General features: G+C 36.5%; 1 protein-coding gene across 4 annotated transcripts in view; it reads left to right on the forward strand.

The window, feature by feature from the left end:
* Positions 1-11,338, forward strand: part of LOC139976438 (von Willebrand factor A domain-containing protein 5B1-like) — a 76,168-nt gene that overhangs the window by 18,457 nt on the left and 46,373 nt on the right. Inside the window, exon 1 of one of the 4 annotated variants that reach the window (XM_071985161.1) lies at positions 10,091-10,699. The exons of 1 other annotated variant lie outside the window; for it this stretch is intronic. In XM_071985161.1, the coding sequence (XP_071841262.1) occupies positions 10,635-10,699 (65 nt within the window). In that variant the 5' untranslated portion in view covers positions 10,091-10,634. Of the gene's footprint in view, positions 1-10,090; positions 10,700-11,073; positions 11,169-11,338 lie in introns of those variants that run through there. 2 more of the 4 variants (XM_071985162.1, XM_071985165.1) reach the window with 2 other exon arrangements.

Below are 11,338 nucleotides of genomic sequence, written 5' to 3' on the forward strand. Positions count from 1 at the left end.
TTTCGTTGTTTACATTTTCCCGCGGTATACTGCGCAATTTCCACGGACCGTACGGTACACGATGTCATGCGATGTAATCACCGATGCTTGCTCTTATGACATTGACATTAACAGGCGCGCGAAAAATTTAGGTGATATTTTTCAGGCAAGTCGTTACAGCCCCCAAAATCAAATTGGGTTCCTATGACTACACCATTTTCATGCTCACTGATATGATGTGATATCTGCTGTTTGCTTTACAAATTCGCACAGGCGCGCCAAGGGAGGGGCGAAGCCTGTAGGCAAACTATCTAAGCGTAGCGCCACCACGTGTTGGCGCGAAGCGTACAAGAAAATTTTGGCCGAAAATGCCTCCCAGATCGCTAGAAATGACACTTCCCCGGCCTTGTAAGTTTCATCTAAGCATTTTCTATTTTGAAATTACTAGCGATATCATAAAATCATAAAAAAAAAATATGCTCGGGGGGCGGTCGCCCCCTTCCCAAAATGCGTCATGTTCCCCGACGACTCGGTCGAGACCTGCCACAGTTGGTTTCATAGCACAATTGTTTACGGCGTCCATACACACACACGCGTTATGATAGACCATATTTAGTTTATATATACATTAGTGAGAGAGGAAAAATGGAAACGTCAAAAATGGAGTTGTCGGTATAAGGGTAGGGTGAGGCGCACGCCCCTTCCGAAATCCTCGATCCGTCACTGGCTACCAGGCCATGTGTATATAATAGGGATCAGCGCTGTAATGATGTCACTGTTCCTCGTTCTCTTCCCGGTGTCTTGGCGTTTTTCTTTTACTCCCTCCTTTTCTCCTTTTTCTCTCTTTCTTCTTTTTCATTTCCCTTCCTTCCTCTCCTTCCTCCTCCTTTTCCCCCTCTTTTTCCCCTTTTTTCTTCTCTTTTTTTCTCTCCTCTTTTTCTTACCCGGGGGCGCGCGCCCCAACGCCCCCCTGGATACGCGCCTGATATCCGCTCAAGAATGTACCGCGAAGTTGGAAAACTTTAAAAAAAGGGGCGCTTTGACTTTATTGTCCCAGGGCCTGACCTAACCCTCGAACCCCCCCCCCCCACCCCCACCCCCTCCCCTCTGAATCTTACCAAAGAATGCGGGCTTTCACTATAACTTCTTCCGACAGTTTTATCGGATATACTGACCATCTTTCGAAATGCTAACAAAAGCTGTTGACACTTGTGTTGTTTTCTTCACCAAATGAATTGTAACTAGAGAGTAATGAGTCGAATAATTTCATTATACCTTAAAATTTCCGTTCATCCATATAACTTTGCGTTGTCTTTTCTTCTTTCATATTATCATTGATCAACCGCGATAATCAAATAAACAATTTGAGACGTCTTCGTTTACTTTAGTAACATGTGAGACTGATTGTACAAGCAATTGGTGTTCAGAGATAATAATAAGATTGTAGATACAGTATATATAGAAAATTGACGGACCTCATCTTAAAATGCTGATAAGTTGGACTGCTGCCATATAGGCTATTCTGTGATTTATTCTGGGAAAATGCAACGCTAAATGCAAGTAAGACATGTGTACGGATTTTAACAGAAGACTGAAAAGTCAACACTTTTAAAAATGAAAAGAATTATTGTTCTTAGTATAGGCCTGAAGCTATATAAATAGTCAAATGATATTATGACAATATGACTTACTCAAGTCATCATCATCGCTAGTATGTGTATTGATACACACAACAGTTTTTTTTGTGTGTAGAAAGGTAGTTTATTTCTAGTTTATGAAAGTTAGAATCGAAAATCACGTAAATCGATTTTAGCTTCTATTAGGTAAGTACGATCTGTAATCCTGGAACTTTTACACAAACTGCGATGTTTATGAAAACCAAAATTACCTTGACATTTAAAAACATTGACAAGTAGATTTTCATACCCCCTCGAGCTTTGCTTAAGGATAAGCACTTACTGCACAAAACTCTACAAGACAATGTTTGACAATTGATTATTAATGGGGTTTTCTTCCTTAAATAGCTTTACAGTCTGTCTTCAAAAATTTAAGAAAAATTTGGAGTTTCATTACTAAATGCTCAATTAAAATTTCTTTTTGTTAACATGAAACAAAACCATTTGAGGGAGAAATTGTGATAGAAATCTATTAAAAATGTTAAAAGTGAAGTAGAAAAGAAAAGATAAGAAAGACGCTATTACGAATGATTCATTGCTATGCATGCGTGTAATTTAGGGTATATTGAACTCGAAACAGATATGTTAGTTATTTGAAGGAAGAATTTTTCCATCACTTTTCACATTGTCAATAAAGTATGTTGAATTTAGTTCCTTGAAATAATTTCTGTCGTTTGATAGCTTGGATGTTTTCTATTTCTATAATAAAATAACAAAAAACATCAAATGTGAAAGAGGTATCAATTATTAATATTATGGCATCGCCGCCGTTGGGTTTACATGAAGACTCCGTTTCGACATCTGCAAACGGGTAATAATTTGTTGTAACGTCACTCTGAATCTTGAAATGACGTCATATTTGAGAACATCTGTAATGATCTCCATTTTGGCGTTGACCGGAAAAATATCGGGAAAAATATGGAAGCATTATAGTGACGTCTTATTGTTTACACCTTTCTGTTATTGCAATTTCAAGAAAGTTTTAATTATTCAGTTCATATATTAATAATTTGCAACAATAATTAATGGATGGATGGAGGATGGGTGGGTGGGTGGGCGGGTGTGTGGGTGGGTGGATTATTGAACCAGGTTTTTAATTACTATATATTTCGAACCAATTGTTAATAAAACAACAGCTTATTCATTTTGCACATTAAATGTACAAGAAAATGATATATTACTTGGATTCATAGAATGTTTACATTTAAAAGCTACCCTGGAAGATTTCATATTAATAATATGAACACAATTACACAGTTTGCATGTCACAGAGACTGTAAAACCAGGTCGGAGCTTCTTTCCTCTTTCTTTTTTCAAACAGTTATTTTATATTGTTATCACTATTTGCCATGCAAATTACAAGTTTACTGTTACAATTCGAAGGAAAAAGCAGGTCTGTGCAAATATTGAATCATCACGTGACTGGTTGAATTCCCTTCATTTCAGTTAGGTAACCGAATCAACAAATCATCGCTCCTCAAAACGTGTTCGTTATAAGATATTTCAAGTATGGTTACCATGGCAATAACGCTGTTACTGATTCGATGGCATTCCGTTTGGGAATATTTCCAAACAAAGAAACAAACTCTATCCTTTGACAGTTTCCTTATGTTATATATCTAAATCTTTAATCAGAAGCAAAGATAACTAAATTTAGACAAAACAAGACAAAATTACTAATTGAAATATAATGTATGTACATACTGATTCATATCATCATTTTGTTCTTTCTGACAAGTTTTATCATTTTTGATATCTCGTAAATTTTTTGAACATTTCATAATTAACCGGACTGAAAGCAGTTACAACTATATAAGCATTGAATATCAAAATCCTCTGTTTCTATGAATATTCAACGCCTATTAAGCTCTTCCATTCTGGACAGGGGGTAGAGCGGCGGCGGCGGCGAAGACATTTATCAGTAATTCCGTTGAGCTACAGATATATTTTTATATCCATTCAAAATGAGGAATTTAACTTTTAAGGACAAGAGAATCTATTCTGATGTCGCTTGATGGTATTTTTCACCTAGAAGATAATAAAAACGACTTTGAATGGTTTATCCGTCAGAAACGCCTTCAGGTGACATTGCACTGAATCGGGTGATAATGTGTTACTTCGTACGAACAGAAAATAAAATGTCTTCCTCTTGTGTATCTGTTGCTAAGGGTGGTGCGATTAAGCGGTTGATTTTTGTTACAAATTTTTCTCCGATAGAAAATGATATAAATAATGACAAGACCGTCAATTTGAAATTGGCATGAGACTAGCATGAAGTAAAAATGTCAAATCAAATTTATCCTCCCGTGCGTTCCATGAAAGACCTGAGGCAAGTCGAATCCATTGATTGGCAATCTAGAATAGAAACGAATGCAATGTATCAGGAGAGGCCCGTTATGGTTTTCCAAGATCTGCTGCTATAAATAACTCAGTGTAACAAACACTCTTTCTGTAATTAGCAAACTGGCAACTGCCTCAACTGTTACAGCAGAAACAACATTTGAAACGTATTCCGTTTTCTCTTGTCAACAAATAAATGTATATGCGAGAGGGTTCTAATTTCAGCTGAAGCTCTACAAGCTTAAATTGGCTAATATCCAAAGGGCCGCTATGGTGACGTCCTAACTCCCCCCACCCCACCCCCACCCATCACCCCACCCACACCTCCCCCACCCACACCACCACCACAAGGCTTTTAAACATGTGATATCCTTAGTTGGTTCATGCGTGGTTTGAAGATATTTATTTTTAGTAAATGTTCTCATATTTCTTGGGGAGGGGTGGGGTGGGGAGATAAGAGGGTTGAATCTAGCAGTTTTAATAGAGAACGTAAGAGAATGTATAATAACAAAAGATCGTCTCTGAGTTTTAGCTTTTCGAGACTTCAAAATCATAGAAATACCGTGTGCAGTGGGGTTGGGGAGCGGAGGGGAGTGGATGGGGGAGGGGTGGCAATTGTTTGAAACTCTCGCACAACTTTGACGATAGTTATTTAGCATTTAAATGTGTTATGTAATTGATTGAGAGAATACCGAGTATAGAAAGATAGGATATAGGGTTTCATCTTGTTTTTTGAAAGAATCAAAAGATCCAGTCATACGTTATAATTGGGCAAGTTTAGTCTCAAATGGCGTTTTACATTTATATTTTATCAATATATGATTTCCCTTAATAGTTTACTTCGTTCAACAAAGCCTATAGCACGTACTTCAGATCATGTCCTACACAATAAACAGCGCTTTGTTCTTATGACACTTTACCCGACAAGTATCCGAGCGCAATGACAACTGCGTGGTATAAATCTCGGTTTTCTAATTCGTCCTGTTTTTGTTATTTGATTTTAAATAATAAATTTATTAAAAAATAAAATTATTAAAAACTAAATAAATGATTTTAAATAATATACATGTACCCGTCTTTGACTAAGCAGCGATATTTCTGGTGAGTCCGCACAACTCGAATTACTCTTCATTATACATATAGTTTGGAACTTTAGTGAAAATATTACTGAAAATGAAATATTCAATTGCCTGTACTCGATCTTAGATCCTTGTATTCTTACCGAGGGGGGTGTACTGTTACTCGTAGTCATGTCCTTGTATACCTCGTACTATACAATTATTAGTCTACCTACAGCTATCTTTTATCTTTTCCAATAGTGTAAATATTACCTCAAAATGTATGCATGTATGCGTGTATGTATATATGTATTTTAGGTCCTCCTGCAAGCAGGAACTCGCGAAGAAGCCTCATTGGCTTATCAAAGCCGCAAGCTGACCGAAGTCAGTCTCTTAGATTCATATTTAACGTCCATGATTATGAATTGTCAATTGAAGACTCATTTTTTCAAGTTGGCGTTCTATTAGAGTTGTACAGCGCTATTGAATACTTCGTAGATTTTAGCGCTTTATAAGTTCATTTATTATTATTTTATTATTATTGTCAACAACTCTGTAACTATAGACGACATACATTAATCTTGGAGTATAACTCGATCTTAGATCCTTGTATTTGTACCAAGGAGGATATACCGTTAGTCGTAATACAAATTAGTCTGCCTATCAAGCCATCTTCTTCAAATGTATCTTATTAAGGCAAAAACATGAAATATTATATTGAAATATACACTGGCATTGTTTTCCATGCATTTTAAAACAGGGATGAGACTAAGCCGGGGAAAAAAATCTGAAATTTATCGATCGCCGTCCTGGGGGAGGGGTTTAAGGGGAGGGAGTGTCCCCCTCCCCTTTAGAATTTTTTTGTCAGGTAAGGAGGGCTTAGATGCAAAATGGTGGATTCTAGATGGAATCTATCACATCACGTAACTCGCCAAAAAAGTGTGGAATTTCTGCTTGTATAATTTATCCATTAGCTTTTTTGAACCAAAAAAAGGCTTTTTTGCTTGCTTTGTGCTACTTGATTCCACCACTGGTCAAATTCGGTGTTCCTTCCCTTCACAGTCCAGCATGTTCGGCAAAAAAAAAAAAAAAAAAAAAAAAAATAATAATAATTAAAAAATAATAAAAAACGCGAACATGAAAAAAAAAAAAAAATCGGAAATCCGCGTTTCCGCGGAAGAGTCTCATGCCTGTTAAAAGATATTGGAGAAACAGTCATATACAGGCAACGATAACGCAGTAATGCGCGTAGTTTTCATTCTAGTTAAACAGTTAATCCACAGTGAGAACGTATGTGTTGAATCAAGCACTGAATTATTAAGTGTGTGTATAATATCTGTATGGGCAATATTCTCCCTTTTACCCATGTTACAAAACAAAAGTAGAAATATCTTACGAAATAAAAAACGAGTAGAACCGACGGTAAGATCACGAGTTTAAGGCATGCTTGGCATTTATCAAAGGTGTAATATCTGCATAACTTGTCAACATGGTAATTATTATTTCGTCGATAGAAAGTTTAGGCAATGGTATATGTCACCATCACAATAAATTATCTAAGAAATGTGAGGTCAGGAAAAGTAGAGACCATTAATTCGCAAACGAAAAAAAAAAGTATTTAAAAATTGTCAGGTAGTTTTGTCTTCGAGTTAAAGTGGGATTAAAACGTGAACCACTAAATACAATTTTTCAACCATACAATTTGAATCTAAATTACACTAAGTTGCAGCCCATTAAGCATAACATAACCCTCAAGGGATAGTATGCATACACTTTGTCAAAATTTCAGATTATAGTTAATCAGATGTATGATTCTACTGGTCATTCAGAGACAATATCTCCAAGATTAGAAATATATCGAGCTCTACAATATTGTCGATTGACATACATAATATATAACCAAGTGAATAATCTTTTTTTTATTTTCTATCATGGAGCTTTCTGACAGATCCCTGCTTCTGTGAATGAAACAAAATTCTACTTAGTTTGTAAAGAAGAATTCCCTTTGTTGAATATGTTAAAGGCATTGAAGACTCACCCCAAACTGCGTGCCGAGCTCTGAAAAAAAAAGTTAACTTTGCTACAAAATGCTACAGTAATGAAACGTGATACCTTGTTATCTTTTATCTAGACCTGAGATATCCATCGCTGCTATGCACACTGTGTTGTGGGTATTGACCGTAGCTGTATGTATTGACTGTACACTAGTGTCTAATGGTAGCAAGCTGTGTGTGTATTTTCTGGGATCGATGGTGGTGTCTAACACTTCTGTTACTCCTTATTCGAAACTAGGTCAGATTACCGGCATGAGACGTTTCTTTGTGCACGAGTTCTCACACCCTTTAATGATGATTAAAAAGAGGTTCTTGGTGACAGTTTAACAGACAGTCTGTATATGTTAACTATGTAAAACACATTTATATTATTTCATATTGTATATACGGCAATAGTTATTCAAGCCCTTTGGCAATGTTATCATATACCATCATCAATGCAGCCATCTCCATCTTATAGACAGCACACTGCAGTTTAAGTGGGAGTTTGGTTTTTGCTCCAAGAAATCTCTGTGCCTAAAGAGTACATAACAGTAACCAAAATCCCAACCATCATCTTTAGAACTTAAAATCAAAATAAAATAAAACTGTTAGCAAACTGCTTATCCACTCGAGAGCATATGTAGGAGAATGTGTAAAAGTATAGGTTGGCCTGACGTTTCGATCCTAGCAGGATCTTCTTCATAGGCTAAATGACAAGTAACAGTAACAGAAGGGACAAAAACACGTACAGAATACAGACAGGTTAATGAGCATGGTGAACACAAAGAGATAGATGTAAGGGGATTAGTAGACAAGGGATGGAGAGAAGAAAGAAAGAAACCAACAGGGGAAGAGGAGAGGTAGGAGAACCTATCAGAAAGAGATCTCCATATATGGAACATATAGAAGGAAAGTCTTGATTGATAGCTATCCTGGTGTAAAACTCGCGTTACTAATGTTATCAGGATGTCAATCTTTTTGACTTTCTCTGTGTTTTTTTTCCCTTTCAAATTGACTATAGATTATTAACAATGTTGACACATGAAATCATTGTCATCTTTATAACAGGTCATGTTAAGAGCTTTAATCTTTTAGATTCAGCATCTGCAAAACTGCCGGTCTTCTTGGAAAACTTCATACTTCGGTATTTTTTCGTTTTAATTTATATTGTTTCTCTTATTATGTTTGTAGCTCTGGGAGATCGATTTTAATTAGACACAATGATTCCCTGAGTGTAGCTTCTTGTAAACTAAGAGACCATTGCTTACATTTACTGATGAGTTCAGGTCCATATATACGCTGTCATGCAAGGAAACATGTCCATTGATAAGGTATCATTAAAATTCGTCCAAAACCTGCAGACAAAATGGAACCATCTTTCCAAATCGGTACCACGAATTACATTTTTCCAAAAAAGGGTTTTCACCAAAAAGACTTAATTACAATTTCTTTTCATTTCTCACGAAAGGTCTTTCTTTTCCCCTAAAATAACAGTAGAGCACTTTTCACTTACAAGAAAATTAAAATGGATACTTTTTATTTACTTCAGAAAACGGTACTTCTCGCTTATAAAAAATCGGGCAATTTAGAAATGTTCACAAAATTGTGGGGACGTTTCCTATACCAACCCCCCCCCGCCCCCGCCCACCCCTCTCCACCAGTTTTCGCTCCCCTGGAGTTTCACATTGTATCGTATTGAACTGAATCTTATGAATAATTCAGTCTTAACTTCCAAGAATCTGCGCAGTGCCAACTTTCAACAGATGACCAATTTATGAGGTGATTTTCTGTTTTTATTGACGTTCTACTGTATGAAGGTGATAAAGAACAGATTTGAGCTTCATTTGTAATTAAAGTCGCGAAGTTTCTGCGCAGAGGGTTTTCAAGCACGACCAGAAACCGGAAGTGGCAACCTCTCGATCAATTGTGTGGGCGGGTGCAAAGCAATTAAATCCTTTGACCAAGAACATTAAATGTTTTTCTTTTATCTTAGTAAATCCATAACGATAAGTACACACTAATGAGTACAGGCTTCTGTATTAAGATTTAAGTATCGACTTTTAGGCATTTCTGAAAGGGTTTCAGGTTTAATAACCGACTGTGTACTGGACAAACATATAAAGTATAGCATCACTCTGAGCCAAGACTATATAACAGTTAAATCCGTTTGGGTGTGTGTGACGGTTCTGAATCTCGAGATAGAAATAATAAAAGTAATTCCGCCGTTTTTGCTGACCTTGCAACCTAATGTATAATGAGTTATATGTATCTTTATCCACATCGTGACGAGATAATTCCTGGTTATGGGTGTTTATAGTAGATTTGTGAGTAAGAGTATACAACATCATGAGTGCAACAGCATTAGTATGAGTACAGCAGCATAGGTATGAGTACAAGTAGAATTCCCCTTGGTATGAGGAGATTGAGTACAAAGCTTTAATCACGAGAACGAGTACGTGATATTGTATTATTAACATTAAACATACCCCGTGAGTACATATCCACAAGTCCGAGTACATCAGGTATTATTAATATTAAACATACCCCGTGAGTACATATCCACAAGTCCGAGTACATCAGGTATTGTTAATATTAAACATACCCCGTGAGTACATATCCACAAGTCCGAGTACATCAGGTATTATTAATATTAAACATACCCCGTGAGTACATATCCACAAGTCCGAGTACATCAGGTATTATTAATATTAAACATACCCCGTGAGTACATATCCACAAGTCCGAGTACATCAGGTATAACTACTACATTAAATATTAGTATGAGTACGTAAACTATACTCAATACAAGTATGGTTACTATAGAACATTTACTGATTGAGCCACTCATTAGTAACTCAAAACAAAATGGTTTTTTTTTAAATGATTCCGCTAGGAAATCTTCGATTTTGATACCAACCCCAAAAAAATATTCTGGTACAAAGTTCGCCAACTGCAGTCAACAACTGGAACATGCAAGTTATGACCTCTCTCGAAATTCACATCTAACCGCGGTAAGATGTGAATTTTTACCTAACCATTTCTTTCTGCTGTTGGTTGTTGACGTGGTGAAGTCGCGCTAATGTAAAAGTATATACCCGGCCGAGTCTCAACATAAAGCAACCTAAGAGCGTGTCATTATTTCTACGAATATTTGTGAATAATTTTGCATTCGAATCAAGTCGTGTTGAATATTGGAACAGGCTTAGTCATCAACTAGAACAGGTCGTTAACCATAAGAACTATACGTTCACAAATCTGTGCGGCAATGTCATCTTCAGATTTCTTGATCGGTGGTTTTTGGTTTACATAAATTCCAGTTTATTGTGATCTTGGTTACATTTTGTTGAGCGATCTACTCACTGTGAACAATGACTAGGTTATCTTTGAATGACAGACAACTATATTGAGACAGTAACCATGCGAAGCTAAGGTATACCGTCTTACTACATCATGGTCACAACGTAATGCGTATTGAGTGTAACAAAGTGTTACAATTCCGAACCTAGTCTATCATATGCATACGGCACATTCAAAGAGCTCATTATATGCAGGTATTCTCTCGATGCATGCAGGTGTGTTCCAAACTCTTGCCTCCCATTCGATCATGGCGGTAAGCCACTATTTATTTTCGTCTTTCCAGTAAACAGTTTGTTGTTGTTTGTGTTGGTTTAGAGGCTTTACCGTATACTGTAATGTCATTGTAATGTCATTCAAAACGAGTTTAGCAAGCTGTTGCGAATGGAATATTTGTTACCACAAGTATTAAGGGAATTAGCGTAAGAATATCTTATATGCAAACACCGTCAATCATTTCATCCGTCACGGTTGTATTGCTGGAAGCTGGCTGTAAAAGACTCCTTTGTAAAGGGATATATTATAAGTCCTTTTCATACATCCCATTGTGTGTAGTCTAGGTTACGTGATATGAGAGACTGTTACATTTCTCTGACAAGAAAGAAGTTAGTTTTGTTTAAACACGATAGGAATTGAAGGTTGTATTTTTAAGGAGATTATATACCAAATGATATGCCATCATATCGGTGTGATCAAGATATGATGGAAATAAACGCAGGCTATTGGTAAGTTATATCGGCAAGCTATTTTTGGATGGAGGGATATTACCAATGGATTGAAATATCTACCGACCGGTTGACAGTTTCTACTTCTTTTATGTCCATTTAACAGGTGAGAGAGCGCCTGATCATCAGATGTTTTGGTTGGGGTTTACGTCTATTTTTGTTTTTTGGCT

This window comes from Apostichopus japonicus, chromosome 11 (genome assembly GCF_037975245.1).
Source record: "Apostichopus japonicus isolate 1M-3 chromosome 11, ASM3797524v1, whole genome shotgun sequence".
In the NCBI taxonomy this organism is placed as follows: domain Eukaryota; kingdom Metazoa; phylum Echinodermata; class Holothuroidea; order Aspidochirotida; family Stichopodidae; genus Apostichopus; species Apostichopus japonicus.